The 27,630-nt window shown below is 37.9% G+C and overlaps 1 protein-coding gene across 1 annotated transcript in view; it reads left to right on the forward strand.

Annotated features, from left to right (window-relative positions):
* The window catches only part of fat2 (FAT atypical cadherin 2), a 37,623-nt gene that overhangs the window by 2,527 nt on the left and 7,466 nt on the right, over nt 1-27,630 (forward strand). Inside the window, exons 2-19 of the mRNA XM_046849354.1 lie at nt 219-3,512; nt 4,376-4,687; nt 6,397-6,455; nt 8,255-8,566; nt 8,722-8,932; nt 11,276-11,415; nt 12,167-12,442; nt 13,176-13,386; nt 13,885-17,931; nt 18,656-18,852; nt 18,945-19,098; nt 19,544-19,777; nt 20,351-20,740; nt 23,347-23,558; nt 24,445-24,582; nt 24,786-24,929; nt 26,206-26,403; nt 26,483-27,272. Coding sequence (XP_046705310.1) covers nt 248-3,512; nt 4,376-4,687; nt 6,397-6,455; nt 8,255-8,566; nt 8,722-8,932; nt 11,276-11,415; nt 12,167-12,442; nt 13,176-13,386; nt 13,885-17,931; nt 18,656-18,852; nt 18,945-19,098; nt 19,544-19,777; nt 20,351-20,740; nt 23,347-23,558; nt 24,445-24,582; nt 24,786-24,929; nt 26,206-26,403; nt 26,483-27,272 — 11,290 coding nt within the window. The 5' untranslated portion in view covers nt 219-247. The remainder of the gene's footprint in view (nt 1-218; nt 3,513-4,375; nt 4,688-6,396; nt 6,456-8,254; nt 8,567-8,721; nt 8,933-11,275; nt 11,416-12,166; nt 12,443-13,175; nt 13,387-13,884; nt 17,932-18,655; nt 18,853-18,944; nt 19,099-19,543; nt 19,778-20,350; nt 20,741-23,346; nt 23,559-24,444; nt 24,583-24,785; nt 24,930-26,205; nt 26,404-26,482; nt 27,273-27,630) is intronic.

The following is a 27,630-nucleotide window of genomic DNA, read 5'->3' on the forward strand; positions in this document are numbered from 1 at the left end:
AATATTGAATATGAATTTAATGATTATTTCACGAGTGCATTTATACCTAATAGCAATCTAATATCAAGTCTATAAGCATTTGTGACCCTGACCACAAACTCATGCATCTCAGACACACATACACACACACACACACACACACACACACACACACACACACACACACACATGTGCGTGCGCACATACAAATTCACATTCACTTTTCTTGTCTTTTTTAGGTGTGAGGGTCAATGTGGAGCCACTAAGAATGGCCTTGAAAGACAGGGCTAAATTGCTCAGCCTTCTAGCAGTCCTACTGCACATATCCAGAGGTCAGGGGGGCCTTATAAAGGACAACTCTCCTCTGAGGTTCACCCATCACTTATATAATGCCAGCATTAATGAGAACTCTGCCCCCCGGACCTATGTGGAGAGCCCAGTACGAATGGGCATTCTAGTTTCTGATCCGTTATGGAACATCAAGTACAGAATTGTCGCTGGCGATGAAGATGGCCTTTTCAAAGCAGAGGAGCTAACCGTAGGAGATTTCAGCTTTTTGAGAATAGCCACTGGCAGCAGCAGTTCTCTCTCTCCTGTAATGCTCAACCGAGAAGTACGAGATGCCTACACTCTGACTGTTGAAGCTACAGAAAGCACCTATGAGTACCAATCCTTAACAAAAGTACTGATCCAAGTCCTGGATAGAAATGACCTAAAACCTCTTTTCTACCCTGCTTCTTACAATGTGGTGATCAGAGAGGACACTCCAGTGAAGTCGAGCGTGGTGAGAGTAAGTGCAACAGATGCTGATATTGGTAGCAATGCTGAGTTTTATTACTCCTTCACCACAAGATCACATCCATTTGCTGTGGATCCTTTCACGGGGACTGTCACTCTGGTTAAAAGGCTGAATGCCAGTCTGAGAGACAAGTATGATCTTACAATTTTGGCTGAGGACAGGACAAAGAAAATCTCTGGCGTCCAGAAGTTTGGAAATGTTGCGACAGTGGTCGTGAATGTTGAAAAGGTCTTTGACAATTTTACTCTTATCGCCCCGCTCACTTCAGAGGCTCCTCAAGCGGATGCTGAAAGTATATGTGTGAATGTCAAACTAGAGCCCCATGTGAAGGCACGAGATGCTTCTCTGAATATAGTTGCAGGAGATTCAGAGAAGGATTTTGAGATTATTCCATTTGCCTTCCAGGGTAATGATTTTCAAGTGGTCTCAATAAAATGGATTAACTGGGCAGAAAACACACTCGGATTAAATTTATCCCTTCAGGCAAAAGACAGAAGTAATCCTCCTTTGCTAACACCAATTAAGCAAATTCATATTCCTTCCCCCCAAATTACCTCACTGACATTTGAGCAGAGAACATATCAAGTGACCGTTAGTGAATTCTCCCCACCAAAAACGCATGTACTTAAAGTGTCCGTCCAGGCACCTTTAGCAAATGTCACCTACCGTATCAAAAACAGCCCAGACAGCCACAAATTCAAAATTAATCCCAAAACTGGTGTAATTGTCACTTCTGAGCATCTTGACTTTGAAAAGAAAAATCATTATGAGTTTGATGTCACAGTCAGTCCTGGTGAAACTGAAGCTCATGTCATAGTTGACGTAATCGATGAGAATGACAATGCTCCCACATTTACCTCAGCCTCTTACCAGGCCACTGTGCAAGAAAGTGTTCCAATAGGAACTAGTGTCTTAAGCCTCACTGCTTTCGACCTGGACAGGGACAAAAATGGTTTTGTCACCTACGCAATTGCAAACACAGCTCCACTACCATTTGTCATAGATCCATTAACAGGTGTCATTTCTACCTCTGAAGAGCTTGACTATGAGTTAATGAAAAGGTGGTTCCATCTCAGGATCTGGGCTTCTGACAGTGGAAGTCCCTTTAGTCGTGTCAGCGAGTGTGCTGTGACCATTACCATGATAAACGTCAATGACAACCAACCGCTTTTTGAAAAAGTGGCATGTAATGTCTCCATACCACAAGATTTAAAAGTTGGAAAAAGCATTGTTGACATTTTTGCCATTGACAATGATGAGCTAGACCAAATTCATTACAGAATTCAATCAGGAAACGAGGAAAACCTTTTTGCAATTGATGCTGTTTCTGGCAACATCACGCTCGCTCAGCCTATCCCTAGTGAGATTCTAGTGACAAATCGTCCTCCATTTGCCCTAGACATAATAGCAACTGATGGAAAATATAGCACTGAGTCCACTACTGTCACCATACACATAACAGGCAAAGGAAAGGAAGTTACAAGGCACTGTCAGGAAACTGGTGTGTCCAGGCAGCTAACCGAGAAGCTCATTGAAACAATCAAGCCTGTCCTTACGGCCCAAGAGGAAGAGACCTTCTCTGATGTCCATATAATCAATCATCACTCTCCAAAGTTTGCTCCTGGCATTCCAAGCTCCATTGATGTCAGAGAAGACTTGGCTTTAAATGTGTCTATAGTAGACTTTAAGGCCACTGATAATGACAGTGGCTTTAATGGCAGACTTGTTTATGCAATTTCCAGTGGGAATGAAAATGGATGTTTCAGAATTGACATGAACACAGGAGAACTGAAAATCATCTGTCCATTAGACAGAGAAACAAAACAATTCTACATTTTGAACATAACCGCATATGACTTAGGTACTCCGCAAATATCAGCCTGGAAATTGCTTGCCGTCAATGTCCTGGATGTAAATGATAACCCACCTCAATTTTCTCAACCAAGATATGTTGTGAGCATCCCTGAAAACACAGAGATTGAGAAAAGCATTTTTAAAGTGCATGCAGAGGATCCTGACCAAGATGCCAATGGAGTGGTCAAATATTCCTTGTTAACATTTACCAACTTTTTCGCAGTTGATGAAATCTCTGGGGACGTGAGTGTAAAAGGAAATTTGGACAGAGAGTCCATGCCTAGATATGACTTAAAGATTGAAGCTAGGGATGAAGCCAAAGAGGACCCTCAGCTTATCTCAATAGCAGATTTAGTGGTTGTCCTTGAAGATATCAATGATAATCCTCCTGTGTTTATACCTAAAGTTTACAGGATTAAAGTTCCTGAAGATGCCCCTCCAGGCACAGTGCTTTTATGGGTTGAAAGCTATGACTTAGATTTGGGCAGTGGAGGCACTGTAAGCTATAATCTGAAGAACAGCGAAGGGGGCACCTTTGTTTTGGACATATCCTCAGGCTTACTCACGCTTGAGAAAGAACTGGACTTTGAGAAAAAACAGTTTTATAATCTAACAGTTCGCGCTGTGGACCATGGAAAACCCAGGTCCTTGTCCTCCTCATGTTTCATCGAAGTTGAAGTGCTGGATGTCAATGAAAACCTGAACAACCCAGTTTTTAGATCATTTGTACACAATGCTACAGTTATGGAGGATGCCATAATAGGTACTTCAGTCCTGACTGTGACAGCAGTGGATAAAGATCTGGGCAAAGATGGAGTCATTAGATATCACATTCAGGACGGAACAGGACTTGGAGTCTTTATCATTGACGAAGAAACAGGTACACTAGATCAAGGCATAATGCTTCATTCTTTATGATCTACACTCAGCTGATATATTTTATTGTATTTCTTTTATATTAATGGAATTTGCCAATGATTACAGTTATTCAGTTGATAAATTAATGTTGCATATTTTAACGATGTATTGTTTATTATATTGTGGAATGTCCACAAGACAAGTCAGTTCCTGTTAGCTGTGTTCCTGAGAAATTTGCAAAGCAACAAGTTGTCTGTCCTGAAGACTTCCCTAGACACTCTATTCACATTACTGTTTAATGTTAAATAAAAACACAACCAAGCTTTACCATATCAATGATTGTAGGTTTTTCAGTTAGCTGTTATTATGGAGACAATAATGTATTAAAATGAGCCTATTTAAAAAACCTTGTGATTTGAATGAGACAACATTATTGTCAGTACAGAAAATGAATAATTAACATACTAACTAATCAGATTAAAACAAATTATTTTGATTAAAACCTGAAGGTCCCCTGGTGGTCTAGTGCTTAGGATGCGGTGCTCTCACCGCTGCGGGCCGGGTTCGATCCCCGGTCAGGGAACCAACCCCAGCCATTAGGGTTGCACAAGCCTTAGTGCCGGTCCCAAGCCCGGATAAATGGGGAGGGTTGCGTTAGAAAGGGCATCCAGCGTAAAAACGTGCCAAATCAAACATGCGGATAATCCGCTGTGGCCACGCCTAATAGGCGAAGCCGAAAGAAAGTTATTTTGATTAAAACCTGATAATAGGAGGCAAAAACAATGGTTCAATAATGATCAGAGGTTTTACAGAGAACATGACACTACATAAATTGTTTGTAATTAAACACAATTCAGTAATTGAAACAATACAATTCTGTTGCAGGAGTAATAACATTGGCAGACACAGTGGACAGGGAGGCTGTAACACACTACTGGTTGACTGTGTATGCCACTGATCTGGGCACTGTTCCCCTGACGGCCTGGACTGAAGTCTACATTGAAGTTTTGGATATCAATGACAATCCTCCTGAGCTGTCCCAACCTATCTACTTTGCTTCAATTCAAGAAAATTTGTCCAAAGACAAATTTGTGTTGAAAGTGACTGCTACAGATGTAGACAAGTCATCTGAGGGGAAGATAACATTCCAAATTCCGGATTCTCAGCGAACATATTTTGACATCAGTTCAAAGACAGGTACTAGATGATTTTTTTTTTTATCCCTTAGAAGACATTTTACAGATATGCAATGATGTAGTAGTAGTGCAGAAGATGCAATGTTGCCGGTTCGGAGACAATATATTTTATCAGATTTTTTAAAAAACTATTTGTGTAGAAAAATAACCCACAGCATCTGATTGTTCAAACAAGTTCAGGCACAAGCTAGGTGTAACTAAGGTGTGCTGTAAGAAAAACATAGACTTAATAACAAATAGGTATAGTGTAAAACTATTATTCTATAGAAAACCTTAATGCAAGACCCTGGAGCAGAGTGAAAAGCTTCTTAAACATCTTATCTCTGGCCTTTGATTACAAGAGCTTAGTTCGGGACTTTGAAGTGTGTCTTGAAAATTAGAGCAACATTAACCAACATCACAAGCTTGTACTTGTCCGTTCACAGCTTCTTATTTTTTTGTTGCTCCACAAGCTCCACCCCGGGCTAAACAAGACCACGCACAGCTCACTCCATCCTGCAAAGAGGACGTTACAAAAGTCTATTGCACATAGAAGAGAAGCTCCAAATCACAGACTGCTGGTGCTGGTTTTTTTGTGGGCTGATAATTTTAAAGCAATCTGCATCACTGTACTTTGAAGCATTGTATAGCAGTCAGTGCTGTCATTGTCAAGTTTTGAAGTTTAAATGACTAAAGGAAGAGTCAGACAGTTGGCAAACACTGCACGCAAGACTAAAAGGATTGAGAATTATAAATGTCTAATGTAAAGATTAAACCAAAATGGCACAAAATAGCAAGATATTTAACTACTCTTTTGCTCAAATCCTTTTTTCTTCAAGCAACTGGGGCTTGATATATCAATATCTCATGTTAGAACAGGGCCCAATTACTCATATCCACAGAGACCAGCATGACGAAGCTAACCGCCTTAACAGCTTAGTGTAGCAAAATCTTCTCATTTAGGATAAGAATAATAAGTGGAATTGCCAAAGACAAAACAAATCTGGGGTGGATTGTGATTAAAGCCTCATCTTGTAACTGACTCAAGTAACATATTGTGTTGTAGTGTAACTAGTGAGATGTTTGATGTGTATTGATTGTATATCTGAATTTGCTTGCATTCCTATGTGGGAATTTTAGAACTTTTCCCAAATTCTACATGCAATGAAGTTGAAGTTGTGGTCCAGGTGGATAGTAATGCTAAAACCATACTTTCTAAAGTGACACCTGCCTAAATACAGGGTAGTGCAAAAGCCCAGCAGGGATTGTTTTGTGTGCTGTAAAAGCAGAAATTCCCTGCTGGTGTCTTCTCCTCGTTCTTGTAGAACTCACAGCTTGAGATGTTTACATATTGCAATGCTGATAAACCGTTGACTGTGAATTAAATTTTCTTTGCCAACAAGATTGAACACTGTGTATCTGTGTTCTCATTAAATTTCGTACATGAAAAAACATGCCAGTTTAGCCCGTGGCATTTGTTGAGACTCCTCCTTTGTATGTGGCTCTCTATTAGTTATACTTTCTTTATTGTCAAGGGAAAAACTTAGTTTTATCTTTTGACAACTGTTATAACTTTAAACAGCAGAGCTAGATAAACACTGAAAGCGTAAGTGCAGGAAGGGAGAGTGAGACCCTAATGTTGAGGTCTACAAACAGGTGTGTCTTCCATCTGAGTGCCATGCCATTGATTATTCTGTTTGCTTTTTTACCCTTCTGCCTGTGTTTGCTTAGGTGCGATCAGTACCGTCTCAGCCCTAGACCGTGAACAAAAAGCAGAGCACATTATTGAGGTGAGTTTGCCTGCTAATTTGTTCTGTCTTTATTTATTTATTATTAATTGGGTCACACATTATCATCATTTCTCTTGTTGTTCTTATTGTTTAGCTTCATGTATGTTTTACTGATTTAAGTACTTATTTAGAATTGGCAACTTAATCGGTAACTTAAACCCAAAGGTTTTATTAGTATTTCTGCTGGGAATGTTTTATTATTCGAACTTAAGTCTAGTACAAGATTTATACATTTATATATATATATATATATATATATATATATATATATATATATATATATATATATATATATATATATATATATATATAACATTTATATTGTAACCTATATAATCCTAGTTCTCATCATTACATGAATTATGATAATTTTGGTTAAATTTAAGAATATGGCTCCCCCCTAATGTTAAGGATCTTAAAATCTTAAATAGCACTTCACGCATGGCACATTAGTGATTTACATTTTATGTTTTGCATGTACAGTATCTTACAAAAGTGAGTACACCCCTCACATTTCAGCAACCATTTTAGTATATCATCTTAAGGACTATAGAAATCAAACTTGGATATATTTTAAAGTTTTCAATGTGCAGCTTGTATAGCATTATCAATTTAGTGTCTTCTAAAAATAAGACAACACACATGGTTTGAGCACTGACCAAGTGGACCTTCTGCTTCTGCAACTTCTAAAGCAATGCTGGCAGCACTCATGTGTCCGTTATTATCTTGACCTGATGCACAGCACTAGGTCTTCTTTGATCGACCCTTGTGAGGCCTGTTCAGAATGGAACCTGTCTTGGAAAACCTGGCTAGTGTACCTTAACACAGTTTAAAGGTTTTACTGATCTTCTTATAGCCTCGGCCATCTTTGTGGAGAGAAACAATTCTAATTCTCAAATCCTCAGAGGGTTCATGTGGCTTTGCATGGTTAAGTGACATACAGCTGTTATCACTTAGGGTGTACTCACTACGCTATTTGACAAATAATGGCTGTATGTTGAGTTATTTTTGGATGACTGTAAATCTGTACTGCTATACAACCTGGAAATTGACTAATCTAAAATAATTTTAAGTTTTATTTCTATAGTATTGTCCCTTGACTAATATACTAAAATGGTTGCGGAAATGTGAGGGAAATGTGAGGGGTGTACTCACTTTTCTGAGATACTGGACTTCTTTTCTGTGCATGTATTGGCAACAAAATGTACATGTGTTATAGAAGCTATTTTATAATCTATTTGGTATTTGAGTTCTCAAATTAATAAAACAGTACAGGTTTTTGTTAATTTGATGCACTATAAGCTGACCAGGTAATCATCTGTGCTTACGCTAAACAATATAGAGGCTGTTTCTCTGACTGTGATTAATTCAATAAAATTTATGAAAGTCATTAATCGTTACAAATGTATTTATTCCATATTGGCCTCATATTATTATTATTATTATTATTATTATTATTATTATTATTATTATTATTATTATTTTTATTATTATTATTATACATTTTTTTATTTGTATTCCCTGCTCTAAGCAATAATGTGTGAGAAACTCCTCCCAATGCAAACAAATCCTTTACAAGTGCCTAAATAGTGCTTAAGTCAATAATAATGTCTGGGATACCATTTTAAACACATAATTAACTATTAAACACATAATTAACTCAACTATGAGTATAACTTTCAAGAATGAACTTAGAAGCTAATGAAACCTAAGTGGATTGTAGATTTCAGGTACATTACACATATGAAATAGACTTACTTCTCCTTAACATAATCACTGATGTATTCTTCTTTGTATAGGTGATTGCATCAGATAATGGAGATCCTCCACTGCGCTCCACAGCCACAGTGGTCATTCAGGTGCTGGATGAGAATGATAATAGCCCTCAGTTCAGTCACAAACTCTTCCAGGTTAAACTACCTGAATGTCAGAACAATTCAATGTCCCAGGAAGTCTACAGGATGATTGCATGTGATAAAGATGAGGGGTCCAACAGCCAGATCACCTATAGCCTGGAAGATAGCACTGACGGGAAATTTTCAATCCACCCCACCACAGGGGTGGTGACTGCTAAAGGAGCATTTACACGAACAAACTACAACATCCTAACGGTAAATTATATTTACAAATAATACTAATGTTAAGACGGATGCAATACTTAAAACTCACAGTGTATTATACTTGCATATTATATAATGTGATATATGAAACAATTCATAAAAAGTAACTTCAACTAACTCAACTTACCCCATATCTCTTGTGTCAGATAAAAGCCACAGATCATGGCAGTCCTGCAAGAATGTCCAAGTCACGTTTGGATGTTGAATGGCTGCCACAACCAGAACCCAGTCCAGAGTCTCTTGCTTTTGACGAGGCCCACTTTACCTTCGCTGTCATGGAGTCTGATGCTGTCAGTCAAATGGTTGGAATCATCAGCACAGAGATCACACAGAGCCTCCTCTGCTTCGACATTGTCGGTAAGTACTCTGATATCAACTAAGCAAACAAGACAACTTGGTGAGAACACAGTCTGCTGTTTGTGTCAACACAATCCTGAGTCTATGACAGCTGCCAGAGATGCCGAAGCTAAAACAAAAGACAATAATGTAGGAGCATTTGGTTCTTTAATAAGAAGAGAGTAATGCTTGATCAAGATTAGAGCAAACCATATGGGTGTAATCAAAAGACTTATTCACAGTACTTTTGTTGTGTTTTGCATTACACACTTCACCAGTGCTAATTACTGACAATAATCATGCATTTATAATGGGTTTCATGTTTCACTGTAAAATCAGTTTTTGTGAATCACACATTTGTTGAATTGAAATTGTTTTCCCTAATGTCTGTATGCGTTTCCTCTACCTCACACAAACAGCCTGGTAGATCTAAATCTCCTACTAGTTGTGAAAGTGTTTGTGTGCACATTCGCTTATAATGGACTGGTGCCACATCCTGGGTATTTTTCTACCTAGGAACCAGTGTTCCACTAACACACCACAGATCCATTGCAAACATGACCTGGCTTCAATAACTATTGAAGATTTCTGATTAAACTGAGATAGGAACTGAAAACCCAGCAACTCTAAATCTACATTAGGATTAAATAATATTATTTATTGTTATTATATTGTTAGTGAATGAAGCATTTTTATGAACTGTGCTAAATTGGTCATTGGCAACATCAGAATCTGCCCTGCAGAGTATTGGATTATTTTAAACTGCACCTGGTGTTTTTGAAATGAGCATAGCTGCAGTTTTCTAGTTTTTTTTATTTTGTAATCTAAATAATAGCTAAGCAAATTTTTAAGGCTCATAATATAGTCTCATGATATTAATTTCAGCTGCTCAATGTGTGCGTTCCCTAAACACTTGTGGATTTTGTATTACGTGCATTATAGCAAGGGCTACTGGCCACATGCAGTTGAGTGTTTAGCTGTAAGTATCCAAACCTGGAGCTAAACTATGCCATATTTTCTAAGTTTGCAAGCCAAAGCCCACAGTCCCTTGGTGGCCTCTAAATGCCAGAGATCAGTGTATGATCAGCTTCCAACCACCTGCAACTCCTTAGATTGAGCCAGAAAGACGAGAGTCAGGAAGATACTCAGCAGCAGGGGAAAAAAACACCAGGGACAATGCGTATTTTTTGTGTAATGGTTCTATGATAAATGAAAAAAAAAATCACAAAATTCGATCTACTGAATAAGAAATTTTATAAAAATCCTGATGTAATATTTGTAGAATGTTACACAGTGAGACCATGCTGTGAATAGGATATTACCATTTTGTTTTCCAAAACAGCAAAAACTGCTGTTTTCTCTATTTATATACCACAGTTTAATAGAAAAACACTGGACTACACTACTCGAATTTACATAAAGTGTGTGCTTTCATTGTGTCACCATTTGCCCATGCCTGGAGAAGACCTATTTATTGATTAGAAACAGAGACAATTAAAAAAAATCACTCGTTCCTTTAAAATTCCACTTAAAGCCACCATCAAAATGAGTCAGCTCAGAATTAAATGCAATTTGTCACGGCCACTGGATAGGTAACAGGGAATGCATGCTACAGAAATCCAATCAGAGTTAATGAAATAGTGTGAAATAAATGAAAGGCCCATACTTCAACCTCTCTAAAATAAGACCCATGATCTTCATAAGATGGCTTTTTTTTATAAACACCATCTGCCAAAGCAGGCATGAGTTAACTCCTACTGATTAAGACAACTGGCCGGAGTGCTTGTGTGCCAATATTTTTTTCATGAATCAATTGTTTTTCTTTTGCATACTTTGAATCTCAGGGTGTTTTATATGACATCTTTTTTTATAATGTAGATGACAGAAGTGATAGTGCTAAATGTCATCTAATAATAGTGAGTTGAGTTGGACATTCATGAAGAAGCAGTGGAAAGCCTGGTTCATACATGTAGCTGGAATATGCTTTTTAGTGAGGATTGTTGAGGTCTTCTATGCTAGAGTGGATGTCCATTAAAGAGGTTGATTTTGGACAAAGAGTACACCTGTCACACCATTAAATTGGTTTTGTTGAACTTAATATGTATTATTTAATTCATTCCATTCCATACAAGAGTACACCTGTCACACCATTAAATTGGTTTTGTTGAACTGAATATATTTTATTTAATTTATTCCATTCCATCACATGTACTATTATTGTAATAATATTTTGCACTTTTCACTCAGCCATACATTACAGTACATGGGCCAGACAGAACCCCGCTGAGAGATAATGATACTTGACCTTCATTTGACTCCTTTGGTAGGTTTAGGCACTAACAGATATCTGGTTTCATCTATTAGGTGGTGATGAAGATCATGACTTTTACATTGAGAGGAACACCGGGAGCATCGTGATAGCTAGGCAACTGGATGCTGGCAAAAGATCTAATTACAACCTTACCATCAGCGTTACAGATGGCTTTCAGACCATAACAACTCAGGTAAGATCATGTGTAGATTTAGTATGAAGACAGTGTGAACACTGTAAGTATCACCTTCACAAAACAGGGAGTCTTTATTGCCTCTGGCTAAAAATCTGATCTGACACAAACACACATAAATTTTTACCAGTGTTTATACAGACTGATGCGTATGTCACTGCAGGCAGTAGTCACAAAAGTAGTGGGACAAAAAAGATAGCTACATTTCAATATGGGGGAATGTGACACATTTTAGTAAAACTGTACAGATAATTAGACCTTGATGAAAATATAATATACAGTAGGAATGGTGATACTGTACGGGAAGTCTGTCAGCAATTTACTCAAACATCACATATGTGCATTTGTCTACTTTTTTATAGACATGAGATTTTTTTTCTTTAATTTGCAGAGAAACCTAACCAGAAGAAGAGATAATTTTATAAAAATGTATAGTATCCTGACTCATATTGAAGAAATTACTATCAAATAAAACACTGGCTATCTGGCTAGCTGGCCTACAGAGAGCCAACAAACATAGAAGATGTTTACACTTTTTGAACCCTTGTATATTATTTGATCTAAAGTCCGATGAAGTGAAATAAAAAGGGCTATGGGAATTTTACATTAGAAAACCTGTGTTTTTCTTTAAGTAAAATAAAAAAAAGGACACAAAATCTAATAAAACGCTTCCCATACATTAATGAATTATGTTAGAAATTATTAGAAAAAAATCTTACAAGTATTCCCTTGCCTATTTTAACAAACACAGGCATACATCCGAGTGCTTGACATGAATGAGCATCGACCCATGTTCCTGAAGAGTATATATGAGGTGAGCATTCCAGAGGACACAGCTCCATGGAAGGAGATCCTACAGATCAGTGCCCAGGATGCAGACATCAACAGCAGGATCATTTACTCCATCCACAGCAGTCTTAACCCAGACAGCCTTAAACATTTTCACCTGGATCCAAAGAGTGGAGTTCTTGTCCTAACAGAGGAGCTGGATTATGAAGACATATCTACACACAGCCTTCTAGTTATGGTAAAATGGTCTGAAAACATGTTAGAACAAAGCGAACAGCACATTTGTCTAAGATCTATTAGTTGATAATTGAGTAATTATAATTTAGGAATTTGGGCAGTGTCAAGTTTTGGGTCTGAGCCCAGGCATAGGAAATATGGCTTATGATTGGTGTGTGCAAACAAAAAAAATTGTTAGATCCAGCTAGAACCAACTATTAGGATTATTTTATGAATAATTTGGAATCTACCCACAATTCAAACTCTTGCCTCTGCCTGCTGTACTTGATTATCTGCTCAGGTTCATGCATGCCCATCTGTAATGGAGATATAAAATGTAATCTGCTATTTATATAGAACTTTGGGCAGCTCTAAAAGATACCTTGCTGTTCAGTGATAGAATTTTACACATGCAATTACAATTAATTTAGATAGAACTAGGACTATGACCTTTCTAAATCAGTAGAATTCGAAAAAATAGTAGTATAAATATTTAATCTAACAAATATACAAATATAGATTAGGAAATAAACAGATATAAATATATATACAGTTTTATATTTTTCTTGATGTACTAAATTCCCAAAGAGTCTGTAAAGAAGTCATTCTTATTGAACCACAATACACAAAATATGCTGGAATTTTATGAAATTTTAGCTATTGCATAACTTTTAAAGGGTGCCCCAAAAGAGCTTTTGTGACGAGTCCAGAGACAAAAAAAACCCTTTTTTCTACATGCTTATTTTTTTATTCAGGTTCGTGATCAAGAGATTCCTGTAAAGAGGAACTTCGTGAAAGCAGTAGTGCATGTGGAGGACTGTAATGACTACACACCTACATTTATGAGCTCCCATTATGAAGGAAGCATCAGTAACTTGGCTCCAACTGGAACAGAAGTGCTACGAGTCAAAGCTTTGGATAAAGACAAAGGCAGTAATGCAGAGATTGTCTACTCTATTCATTCAGGTAAGAACATTTGGTTTATATTATGGCTGTAGAAAAGGTAAAGCATGTAAAGCAATTAATATCCAAACACTATAATCTACAACTTGCCAGTAAGTAAAATATAATGATTGTACATATATTTCTATACATATATAGTAGCACAGATACACATCATATGCAATGGTGTGTGTACCTGAAGGCACATCTTTAGTCAGCTTTTGATGACAGTGATTGATTAAAGCTGTTCAAACATCTAAGGGAAATTAATTGGCACTTTATAAATTTAAAAATGCTTCTAAAAAAACTTTAACTGAAGTGCTCATTAAGTGTACATTAACATTTATTAACTACCTCATCAATTGCCTTAATATCTCCACAAATGAGTTTTGATTAAAAACTCCATCTCTATGTGAGAAAGAACTTGGCATTGACACACAGAAATGGAAAAAGAAATGATGCTCAGAAATGATGCTTGTATTAATTTTAGCAACAATGTGATAAATCAATTATTTTCTCCAGGAGGGAATGCAGAAGGAGCTTTTGACATCGATCAGGAGACAGGAAGCATTCGTGTGGCTAAGTCATTAGACATGCTCTCCCAAAAACATTACCAGCTTTTGGTGAAGGCCACTGACCAGGGCTTTCCCCAACTCAGTGACCTCTGCCCTGTCAACATCCATCTTATGTTGTCTGAGCAGACAGCACCCAAGTTTAGCCAAGATGAGTATTTCAGTGAAATAAGTGAATCAAGTGCTTTGGGCTTTCCAGTGCTGGCTGTCTCAGCTAGCTGTCCTTCTGCTGTTAACTACAGGATAAAAGATGGTGACTCTGATGGAACTTTCCACATCAATTTAAACTCTGGACTGCTATCTGTGCAAAAAGCACTCAATTTTGAAGAGTGCATCTCTTACCATCTCAAAATTAGAGCCACAAATACAGAAGGGGTGTCATCAGATGCAGTAGTATATGTGTACATCATAGATGAAAACGACAATGCCCCTGTTTTTCTTCAGGGCAGTTACTATGGACAGATCAGTGAGTCTGCACCTATAAACAGCATGGTAATGGGAGAGAACAACACCCCTCTGGTCATCAAGGCCTCAGATGCGGACAAGGATTCTAATGCTCTGCTGATCTTCCAAATCCAAGAGCCCGAGGCAAAGAAAATATTTAAAATAGATCCAAGCATGGGCACAATCTCTCTGATATCTGCTCTTGACTTTGAGACTATGCCAGAATATAGTTTCACGGTTCAAGTTTCGGACTCAGGAGAGCCCTCTTTAAGTGCTGTCAAACCGTGCAAAGTCACCATTCGTGTTCTGGATTTTAATGACTGTCCTCCCAAGTTCACACTACCTGTCTATACAGCTTTTATCATGTCCCCTGTTTTTAAAGACATGAAAGTCACCCAAGTATTCGCCCATGATGCAGATTCATTGGTTTCGTACAGTATTACCAATCATAATAATACATTTAAAATACATGAATCAACTGGAGAACTTTCAGTGAATAATGGGTCTAACATTCAGTCTTATTATGAGCTCAATGTTATAGCTTCAGATGGTGTATACAAAGACACCACTTTAGTAAATGTCAATGTCACTGAAATGAAAAGGACAAGTCTAAAGTTTGAGGACAGGATCTATGTAGGCAATGTACTTGAAAACACAACATCTGTAAAAACTTTAACAGTACTCAGAGCCACGGGCATCTACCTTAATGAACCACTGATCTACTCAGTTCTGTACCCAGCCGATACATTTTCAGTGGTGCAATCTTCAGGTGTACTTCAGACAACTGGCATTGCCTTTGACCGAGAGGAACAGAATGAGTATGCTGTGGCTGTGGAGGTCCGAGACATGAGAGATCCACCACGTATAGATGTGACTTATGTCAAAATACAAGTAGATGATATCAATGACAACACACCGATCATATTGAACCTTCCTCATACCCTTATGATATCTGATGAGACAGAACCAGGAGATGTTCTCTTCCAAGTCTTGGCAACTGATTATGACGCTGGTGAAAATGCATCTATAATATTTACTCTAGAGGAGCATTTTAATCTCTTCAGGATTGATCCCTATCTTGGAGATGTTTCTCTTCAGCGACCTCTAGACTACGAGACATTGAACAAGTATGTGCTTACTGTCAGAGCTTCTGATGATGGAGAGCCTAGTCTGTCAACTGTAGCAGAGCTATATGTCCAAGTCCAAAACCGTTCCCATCCGATATTCCAAAGTCTGTTTTACCCTTTACGACTGCCCGAAAACGTTCCTCCCTTCACTAATATCTTGCATGTGCAAGCGAAAAACCCAGAGGGCTATCGCCTTATCTACAATCTTGAAGAAGCAGAAAATGCCACACGTTTTTTCCACATTGACTTTAAAACAGGCATGCTAAGTGTCATTGACTTTTTAGACTATGAGACTCAGACAAATTACCTATTGACCGTTCGGGCCACAGACTCTATAACTGGTGCTTTTAGTGAGTCCAAAGTACAGATAGATGTTGAGGACATCAATGATAATGCTCCTGTTTTTGAGAAGCTAACTTACAAAGCAGAATTGTTGGAAGGTCTTCCAGTCGGTTCATCTGTCATACAGGTCTCAGCTTTTGATAGAGACTCTGGTAAAAACAAAGACTTAACCTATAAAATAGTTGACACCGAAAAAAATGAAACCAAATTTTTAAAAATGGATCCATTCACTGGTATTTTGCTAACGACACAGGTCTTGGATTATGAGACGACACAAGAATTCCATCTGAAAGTCATAGTCACAGACAATGGTCACCCACCTCTCAGCAGTGAGGCTCAAATTATCGTGAATGTCATGGATGTCAATGACAACCCTCCAAACTTCAGTGAGTCTCAGTATCGAGCCGTACTGGATGAAACGGCCACCTGTGGACATGTTGTGATCAAAATCCAGGCCTCAGATCCTGACAGCACGGACGATCTCCAGTATAAAATTCTCTCTGGAAATGAAGAAAGGTACTTTGCTATGAATGAAACATCAGGTCTAATCTCATTTTCCAATGTTTGCAAGAGAAATGTGCATCCTTTCTACAATCTTACTGTTGCTGTGTCAGATGGTGTATTTCAAACGACTGCTCCAGTAAACATTGACATGACTAGCAGCAACAGGCATAGGCCATACTTCAGCCAGGATGTTTATGAAGCCGAACTGGCTGAGAACGCCGAAGCAGGAACACGTGTAATCCGCCTGGCTGCTATTGATCCTGACGATGGTCCGTATGGCAGCATCGATTACACTATAATCAACAAGCTAGCTGATGAAAAATTCAATATTGATGGTGATGGACAAATTGTGACCTCTCAACCTTTGGACAGAGAAAATTCTTCACAAAGAGTTATTGCCATCAAGGTCATGGCTAAAGATGGTGGGGGAAGAGTAGCTTTTTGCACTGTGAAGATTATTCTTACGGATGAGAATGACAATGCACCTCAGTTCAAAGCCACTCAGTACCAGGTGTCTATTAAGTCCACAATAAATAAAGGTTCTCCCGTTATTCAGATAATGGCTTATGATGCTGATGAAGGCAAGAATGCAGATGTTACGTACGCAGTGGATGAAGCTGAGGAAGTGACCGAGGATGTGATTGAGATTAATCCCTTTACTGGTATGGTTAGTGTCAAAGAGAGCCTGATTGGCATGGAAAATAAGATCTTTAACTTCAAAGTCCAAGCTCGAGATGGAGGAATACCATTTTACAACTCCACAGTGCCAGTCCAGGTTAAAGTAGTCCCTCCAGAGGTCCCATTGCCAAGGTTTGCAGAACCACTATACACATTTTCATTGTCTGAGGACTTCCCTATTGGCTATGAGATCGGTACAGTCAAAGCTGACGCTGACACACCACTCATATATAGCTTAGTAGATGGCAACACTGTTGAAAGCAACAGTGAGCAAGTGTTTGCTCTTGACAAAGACAGTGGAACCCTTGTGGTTCAGAAAAATATTGACTATGAGAGGACCAAGTGGTATCAGATTGATGTTATTGCTCAGGGTAATCACAATGGCACAGAAGTAGCCTCTCTAGTATCTGTTAACATCCAGGTTCAGGATGTGAATGACAACCAGCCCAACTTTGATGCTGAACTGTACAAAGCCATACTGGTTGAAAATATGTCTGCTGGCACTACAGTGATCCAGGTGACAGCTAACGATCCTGATAAAAATGCTAATGGAGAGGTGACATACACTCTGGAGCCAGACAAAGATGATATCAGCAAGATCTTCCACATTGACTCACAAGCTGGCTGGATCACCACCATGAAGGAGACAGACTGTGAATCCAAACAATTCTACAGGTTCTATGTGGTGGCCACTGATCATGGAGGCAGTGTCAGGCTTTCCTCATCGGCTCTTGTGGAAGTGACAATCACTGATGAAAATGATAATCCACCTCAGTTCACAGAGGAAGTCTACCGTGGGTCCATCATTGAGAACAGCAGGCCTGGGGACCTTATAGTCATTCTGACAACTACAGATAACGATGTCTCTCCTGACAACAGACAAGTCGCATGCTATATAACAGGTGAGTACCATTATGCTTTTAGCAAATAAGCAAAATAACTATCTTAGTTTATTAATCCAATTAATTCAATCCCCACAATGCTTAAACATGATCAAAGCTTTAGTTAATCTTTGCATTAAAAACCAGAATGTAGAAAAAATAATTAACACATATTAACACATTTGGATACTGGCTAGGTTTGAGTCTTTTAGAAATGACAGATCTGTGATTGGATTAACAAGCTGAACTCTGGCCATACTGGTTTAAGCTAACTATGCTATGGTAAAGCAAAAAACACTTTTTTCCTTATAGTGTGCAGAAAAGCATCTTTGGTGTGCAGGAAAGCACAGGATGATAAATGGACCATAGATGGACCATAAATTGAATTTTAACAAGCAAAAACAAGAATCTACGACTAGATGAAGGTGTTCCATAGGTTCTGAAATATTCAAACTAACCAGTTTGGCACCACGCTCATGGTCAAAATCAGGAGATGACACTTTTCCAACTGTGCTTTGACGTGAACATCAACTGAAGCTCTTGACCTGTATTTGTGGATGTTTATGCATTGTGCTCTTGACACATGATTGACTAATTGGATAATTGTGGGAATAACCAGGTGTTTCTAATAAACTTGTTGCTCTGTTAAATTTTGCAGTGCTCAAATATTAAAAAAGTATTTCAATATTTTAAGAACACATTTCGTATTCTAATTGTTCATATTTTTTCCCTAAATTCTTTAAAGATGGAGATCCCATGGGACAGTTCTCCATCACTGTTGTGGGAGAAGAGTGTAGACTTACTTCAAAAGGGTTACTGGATAGGGAAATGAGAGATAAACATACCCTAAAAGTAATAGCCACAGATGGAAAGTTTCAAACTGCTGCCAATGTAGAAGTCCATGTTCTTGACAGCAATGACAACAGTCCACTGTGTGAACAAGTAAGTCATGCAACAAAATATACTGATTATCGAACTGTTGTGTGCTGTTATTAGCTGAACCAGACTAACATAATGTAAAATAATTTTCCTAGTTGCTTTACACTGAAGCAGTTATGGAGAATTCTCCATCAGGACTCTTCATCCTGAAGATCTCTGCCTCTGATCCTGATATTGGCACAAACGGACAAGTCTCTTTTACTCTTCATGGGCCGAATGCAGACAAGTTTCATCTTCACCCCATAACTGGTAAAATGATTACTCTACATTGTCTGATTTCATTCTTGTGTACAACATATAAAATACAGAGAATTTTAAGACCATCACTTTTTAGAAACATAGCTATTTTCATCAGTTAGTGCATACCTTATCTTTATCTTACCTGACCGGTTTCAGTGTTTCCTGTTTAAGCCCTTTATCTTCTTAGAATAGCATATCAGGTTCCCAAGATCACATCTAAATAGCCTGGAATTATGCTAAAGGTTGGCATGGGCATGAAGCTCTATTCACTGATGTAGATATAGTAAGAAGTGCATTGGGTGTCAAGAGAACCTTAAAAAAGCTGCATAGAAAAACCTTTTAAAAAAAAAAGGTTGCCATTTCCTTGCTACAATCTTTGAGGTGGTTATCTTGCGTGTTACTGCCTAACCATTTCAAGCAGGTCATGACAAAATAATGTTTTTCTCATAAACAGGCGAGCTGTTCACCCTAGCATTTTTGGACCGGGAGAAGGAAGCAGAGTATGACCTGGTCGTCAAGGCGACCGATGGAGGAGGACGTTCGTGTCAAGCAGACATTTTGCTTAAAGTGCAGGATATAAATGACAACCCGCCAAACTTCTCCAGTGAGCACTATGAGATAATGGTGTTCGACAACACCACTGTTAGAACACCTATCACAGTCCTTTATGCCAAAGACCCAGACACAGGTAGGTACACTACTACTACTACTACTACTACTACTACTACTACTACTACTACTACTACAAACTACTCAATAGCACATGTGTTTTGGAAAAACAGCTATAGAGTTAGCTATAGAACAATTCAGGTATACAATATTTGTCTCATCACACATATTCACGTATCCAAGGGTTTTATAGGCATCAGCAAAACGGAATAGGAAGTTTATAGAAAGATATTGCTGAATGCTTTTATTTGATGGCTTCATGACAGAGCAGAATAAACCAAAATGAAGGTGTGCTGTGTTTGATCTGGGATTGAGAGTTGTACAGAGAACACAAAGGGAGTGTCAGGACACACCTTGTGATGTGTGGGAACATGAATAGATACAGGATCTACTGTAGCTCCTTGCCCTGGGCTCCTATTTGTTTGTGAACTACATTGACCTTATTTGCATTAAAAAATATTTTTCCCCTTTATAATTAAACATTTTCAGATTTTCTTTGACATTTTTAAAGATTAAAATTTATTTATTCATTTGTATTTTTGGTTCATGGAAGAAATGTTATCTAAGCTGTCCTCTTCACACTCTTTTCCAGGAATAAACTCAGAAGTTAGGTATTCATTGCAAGGAGCAGACAGTGGTTTCTTCTCTCTGGATGAGACTTCTGGAATTTTGCGTCTGGAGCGTTCTTTGGCCGACGAGGCTCCAACCACCTTTGAGCTGAGAGTCAAAGCCACGGACAGAGGTCTTCCTAATCACCTCTTCTCCTTAGCCAGGGTCACTGTGCACGTAGTCGATCTGAATGACTACCAGCCTGTCTTCTTGAACTCTGAGTACATAGCTGAAATCCCAGAATCCTTGCCTATTGGGTCAGAGGTAATTAGTGTTTCAGCCCAAACAAGAGATGGCACTGGCAGTGAGCCTGTCCGATACTCCATCATCTCCGGCAACGAGGATAGACGGTTCCAGATTAACTCTGAGACAGGTGAGGCTACTTTATTAATATTTAATATTTGACTAATATTAATCTTAATGGGCTGGTCAGCATAATATGAGAGATTTCCTCCTGAGCGACTACATATATTAACCAAAGGCTATCTGATATTAGAAATGCATGAGAATGATTTATTTGTTTATTTATGACTATATAAAATTTAATTGCAATATAATATGTTACAAATTTTCTGCTATATGGGAATTTTGTAAAATCCTTTATTTGTTCCTATAACCTGCAACCATTAAATATTCATATTAATTAAGAAAAGATATCTAGCAATAATTGAATTCTATTTCATTAGATTTATTGACACATATTCTACATTGTTTAGATTTTTTTTATATTTCTGTATCATGTATAACCAGAAACAAAATATCATCTTTATTGCTAGTAAATAATAATCCACAATTCAGTTGCAGGACTTTTTGACCTTTGTTCAAAAAGTAATTCATAAACAGCAGCCAAGAAAGGTTTAGAAATAGGGAGCGTAGACTCTTTTGTCTACTTTTGCCCTCACAGGTAAGTAACGCTGCACTTATAAAGCCTGCCAAGCTTCTTGAGGATTAGTAAGGGCAGAGCTGGAGAGCCTGTGCTAACATGCTTTTAAACTCTTTGGCTGCTCTTTCATTTAATGTTCTTTCTGTACCACCTCTCACCTACCAGCTCCAAATCTGCTTTTACTTATTTCTTCTTTTTTTGCAGTTTTTGAGACATGGCTTTTCCTTTTTGATTTAGACAATCTCTTTCTGACATTTTTTAATTCAGACTTGTAAAATGATCTACATTTTTCCTAGTCTAGACCTAAAAACCCCAAACAATATTGCTGATTAGTTACAGTTTAATAGATTTGCTGCTGTTTAAAAAGCATCTGTGGGTTTTGGGGGTTAAAAATTTTTTTTTTTTTAAAGGCAACTGATAAATGATAGATTGTAATCATCCTTCCTTTTTTTTTACAGTACATAATACCTAATTTATTCTTTAATATAAATGTACTGTATATAATTAGCATATTAGTATATAATTATTTTTTGGTAGGTTACAGACAAATGTTGCTCAGCAGTCACATGATAAATAAATCTAATAAAAATCAAATAATAAAAAAAGATTTAATTAACTTATGCGCTTATGTTGTAAATTAACATCAGCCAGTAGATGTCACAGTTCTACATTGTATCTTTGTACATTTGACTTCTTATAATGTACACAGATGATGATTATGGGTGTGATTTCAACAATAGCATATGCCTTAAATGCGCATGAGACCAAACAGACCGAAACTTTATTTCTTTGTGTGGCTTTGATAATTTGCCTAGTACACTTATGGCTCATTTTTATGAGTCATTTGTTCTTGTTATGTATTCTGGATTGACAGTGCATTAATAATGTTTTCTAAACAACATGTACATTATTAATTGAAAGAATCAATAGTTTTTTTACATTAATTTTCTTTTCCATATTATTCCATAAGTATTTCAATACAGGAGATAGTGCTATTCTAAATCAGGATATACCCTGCTGTGCTGGTCATAATGAAAAGCAAGAAAGGAAAATATAAAGAAAGTTGCAGCTGCTGAAGCCTGACAGCATGTTGGATAAAAGCGTGCTAACTTACTAATAGACCTCTTCGAAATACATAATAAACAGTATCATAGTAAAAATCTGCCAAATCTTGCCATGGAATTTAATAAGAACCAGGGTTCAAAATCCATACACATATTGTAATAGAGGTGTATGCACACACACACACACACACACACACACACACACACACACACACACACACACACACACACTTTTAAAAAGAATGGACATGTACAGTACGTGTACAAGTACAGTATGTGTGACCCATTTCACTGCAGTGTTTAGTTATCCAGACATTAACAAACATCAAAACAGCCCTTGGCAAAAAAAAAAACAAAAAAAAAAACTAATCAACCATTCTGTGTAATTAATCAAATATTTAATTGCTAACTAAACTTAAATCGGTAAGCCAGTAACTACATGTATTTGATTAAGCCGTTGATCTGACATCACAGTTATTAATAAAAAGTGGTGTAGGTAAATTGTGGTATTAACTGTGCTCAGTTTATTCAAATTCCACCAATAATTCTAGTTTTGTAAATACATTGGTTTATATTTTTTTGAGGTGGCTTGCTTCTTGTATTAAATATTTTCGAAATATTTCGTTTTGAAAAATTGACCAATGACCAAGTGTAGAACAATGTCTTTGGTTAATAGTTAAGCTAGTTAAGTTAGCTACGAAATCTCCAATGATCATGTCCCTGTAGAACTGATATAATCAGGACAGTTGTGCTGACTTGCCCATCAAGACCTTTCACTGTGGCCATATCTGAAATCTAGATCTTGCATATTTGCATGCTTCTTTGAAAGCTAAGATCATCCATCACCCAGAAGTTATTCAAACAGAGAGCACTCCAACACTTAACTGGATGCAATGACTAGGAAATCGATAAATTCACTGTATTGTACACACTGTAATTTGTTCATCTGACATCTTTTCTTTTCTTTGATTTTGAAGCCATGCATCATGCTCTTTACTCCACTGGCAGTAATTTTATTATTCTGCTATGCAGGTGTGTTGTGGCTGCAGGCTCCACTGGACTTTGAGCTCCGTCGTGAGTATTACTTGTCAGTGGAGGGGGCACGAGGCAAAGCAGCTTTGACTGACATCGCTATGGTTATTGTCAACATCACTGACATAAACGATAACCCCCCAGTCTTCAGCCGTTCAGACTACAGTGTTGAAATCGCAGAGGATCTCCTGCCTGGAGACACAGTGATGCAGGTATCCTTGCTGGGCTCCCTCATCCCTGGTTGATAACGTTATCAAATGAGGCCATTATCAACTGCTCCAACTTGCCTTTCTCTCACGCCTGTGGATTTAGTGACAGTTACATTCACTTAAACATGCTCAACCAGTTAGTCTATCTCAACTTTTACATTTTTGTCAAAGCAGTTATTCGCCTTTTCCAAAAGTAAAAGTTACATTGTTCTGACTTAATGTTGCCATATAGTCATGTTGTAGTAATTTATTAAATCCCAGCAGGGAATGAGGTACATTGTTCCTGTACTTGGTTAAAAAATTGCTTGACTCCAGTAAAACTAAACATGCTCCATTTACACTTCTACTTGAGTGAAAGTACAAAAGTACTTGTTTTGAATGTACTTAACAATCAACAGTAAATTGGTCTATAAGAATTTCTTTTTTTCTATTTTCTTATATTTAAAAAAAGAATTGTTGTTAATTACGGCTGTTGCATTCTCCTGCATTGAGTATTCTATTGTTACAGACAGGCTCTTAGAGAATTGCTCAATAGCAACTCTTGTGAGAAGGGTTATGTGGGGTTACAGTCAAATTCTGTCTATTTAACAGAATTTTTATATTCACTTGCATGAATGACGTGGTAAAAAAGTTTCCCAAAAGTACATATACTTGAAAATGCATTTAAGTAAATAAACAAAGTAAAAAAAATTCTTTACGGTTTACTGAAAACGTGCTGATTGCATTAAAAGAACTATTGATTAGAAAGTAATAACGGTATTGCAAACTCCACTATAATGTAGCAGAGCTTTTACACAGCCATTTTTTTCAATCATGCTTGCTGACAGCAGTTCTATCAATTACCCTGACATTCTGTCTCTCTTTCTTTGCCTCATTTTCTGTCTCTCAGGTGACAGCGGACGACATTGATGGTCCACAGAGCAACCTCATCCACTATTCTATCGTGAGTGGTAACCCATGGCAGCAGTTCAGCATTGATCCTCGGACAGGACACATTAAAGTGCGTTCCATGCTGGACAGGGAAGAGGTAAGTTCATTCATGCTACAAGGAAATAAAAGAAGAAGTAATGAGAAACTTTCGACAGGTTGTATACCTTCATACCTCGACGAGAACAGACTTGTTTGCTTTGTTTTAGTTATTTTTTTTAGTTCTAATATTTTGCATATTATGCCAGCTCACTGTACACAGTACATTGTCACAAAGAGGCTGTGTTAATCTATGTTTTTCAGATCACGCACTACTCCTTGACTGTGCAGGCCGCTGATGAGGGGCAGCCTCCTCTCTCCTCGGCTGTCCAGGTGACAGTCACAGTGTCTGATGTCAATGACAACCCACCCGTTTTCTCTCAGACCAGCCACAACCTTGTACTGATGGTATAGTGGAAATTTCTCTTTATCTTGAAATAATACTGCTTCAAAGATTTGGACACAGTGGACTGCACAGCAGCCTGAGCAGACAACCAACCATGCCTAACAAAGCAACAGACCTGCTCGTGTCTGCAGTGATATTTGCTCTGGTTATTTACTCTCTTGGATGCAATCACATTCAGGCCATCTCGTTATAGGGACAACCTTGCTGACATGGAAACCCTTTTCACATCCATTTACCTCCACCCAAGGTGTCTTCTGTGTATTAAGATTATTTAGTGCAGTGGGGTCAATTAGATACTCCAGCTGTCTTATTTTGAGTAAAACAGGCAAAGTGCACATATTTAGGCTAAATAACAGCATGTTGAATGGCCAGTACTTTAAAATACTTTGATGTATTTTTCTTCTTATTTGCTTTTTTTAAATTTAGTGTACTATTTTTGTTTTTAAAGTATGCTAAAAACAAACAACAAATTGATCACTGTTCACGTTCTTTCAAGGAATCTTGCTGTTTATGATTGCTGGTTGTGGTATAAGCCACAGGTGTCAAACCAGATCACTATGTTTCACATAATCCAGGCAAATTTTATACAAATAATATTGAAACTGGCTCTAGCAGACACCACTTTATTTTTTTCTAGACTCACAGTAGACGTGTAGCCTAACAACCGGCTGAGTTCTGTTCTCACAGGACTGAAAAGTCTCAGGACTGATACTTGTGTTTAAGAAAATATCTGGAAAACATGTTAAATGCTTTTCTTAAGTGTAATTCAGTGTATCATTTCTCTAATAAAATATATTCTATAATAAATATGTTGAAAAAAAAAGAAACATTATAAAAAGGACATTCAGTTCCCAGCAAAGTCCAGTGAAGAGGTATTTCTTAAAATATAATATAATGTATAATATTACAATAATATATATATTTAAAAAAAGTTAGTTTAATATGTTATTGCCTAATCATAATAGTGAAAACATTTAAATAGATTATGTTAGTCCTTCTATTTCTTTTAGCAACATTATGTTCTACTTTCAGAGTCATTGCTTTTAGACTTAAATGATAGGACATGCTGTATGTTGAAAATAAATAGCTTTAGTATACTGCACATTATGGCCCTTTAGGGACTCACAAAAACACTAATTTTGACCAGGTCAAATGTAATCCAGTTAATAATAGATAATAAGAGGAGCTCTGCATGTAGAGGTAACAACAGAAAATTCAGGCACAATTCTGTTAGTTTTGCCATTTTTTTTTTTTTAATCATGTTTACTTGTGTTGCAGGAAGAGGAGACTGTAGGCAGTAGCATTCTGCAACTGTTGGTCAGCGACAGGGACACACCTCAGAATGGACCTCCATTTACTTTCCACATTGTCTCTGGAAATGAAGGCAGACACTTCCATATAGACCAGGGGGGTCTCCTGTCTCTGTCCTCCTCACTTAGTAAGAGAGGAAAATCTCAACATGTGCTCAAAATTCAGGTATCAAGGTGTTAATAATGATTTTGACGTATGCCATTAGAAAAAACTCTAATAGCTAATAGTTGGAATATCTTTGTAGGTCACAGACAGCGGCCACCCGCCTCTCTCCTCCATATGTGTTGTTAAAATAAACGTTACCGAAGAAAGCAAGTTTCCTCCTGCAGTGGCCCCACTGGATGTGTTCATCACAACCACTGAGCAAACTTTGTCCAGACGGGTTATTGGTAAGCTACACGCCTCAGATCAGGACCCCCAGGATGTTTTGACTTACCAGCTGGACACTACAAACAGTGGTCAGTTCTCTATGGATTCTTTGGATGGAAAGATTGTAGCAGAGAAGGCTCTTTGGCCGGGCGTTTATTTTCTCAATGTGAGTGTGACAGATGGCAAATTCACCACCCATTCTGGAGTGCGAGTACATGTATGGGCTGCATCTCAGCAGGAGCTTGATCAGGGCTTCACCCTGCATTTGGCAGACTTAAGTGCTGAGGAGTTTGTGTCTGAGTATTGGAGGATGTTCCAGCGCAAGCTGGACATACCCCATCTGGAGCTGCACATTGCCAGCTTGCAGCAGGAACAGCTGTCTCGCGGCCCGGAGGTACAGGTCCTGCTGGTATACAAGTCTCAGAACAACTCAGCTTACCCTGCGGATGCGCAGCACCTAATGCCTGTTCTTGAAAGCATTAACACCTCTCTGGGATTGAACATACTCAGAGTAAGCGGCAATGCCTGTGTGGGGGATGGCTGTCCTCAGCCGGGCTGCAGAAGTACCGTTCTGATGAATGAGGAGAGAGTGAGGCATTACAGCACAGCCCGGGCCAGCTTCTTCACTCCACATCACACCTGGGAGAGCGTGTGCAGCTGTAATGGTAGGAACAAACTTACTAGAATTTTCATGAGTTAAATTGATACAATATTTGTTAAAATATGGACAACTATTGGGACACCTGACTTTCTCCAGCCATATGTGTTTATTCCCCAATCTATTAGCAAAAATATGAAGGTCTTGTTTGTCTTGTGATATAGTAGCATAAAATGTTACCTTCTTTAGGAGACTCAAACCTATTCCAGCATGATAATGCCCCTGTGAACAAAGCCAGCTCTGTAAAGATATGTTTTATATGGTTTGAAGTAAAAAATCGTGAATAGCCTGCTACAGAGCTCTGATCTTAACTTTATTAAACACATTTGGGATAAATTGGAATGCTGACTGCACCTCAGACTTCC

The sequence above is a fragment of the Silurus meridionalis genome, chromosome 5, assembly GCF_014805685.1.
Source record: "Silurus meridionalis isolate SWU-2019-XX chromosome 5, ASM1480568v1, whole genome shotgun sequence".
Lineage (NCBI taxonomy): Eukaryota > Metazoa > Chordata > Actinopteri > Siluriformes > Siluridae > Silurus > Silurus meridionalis.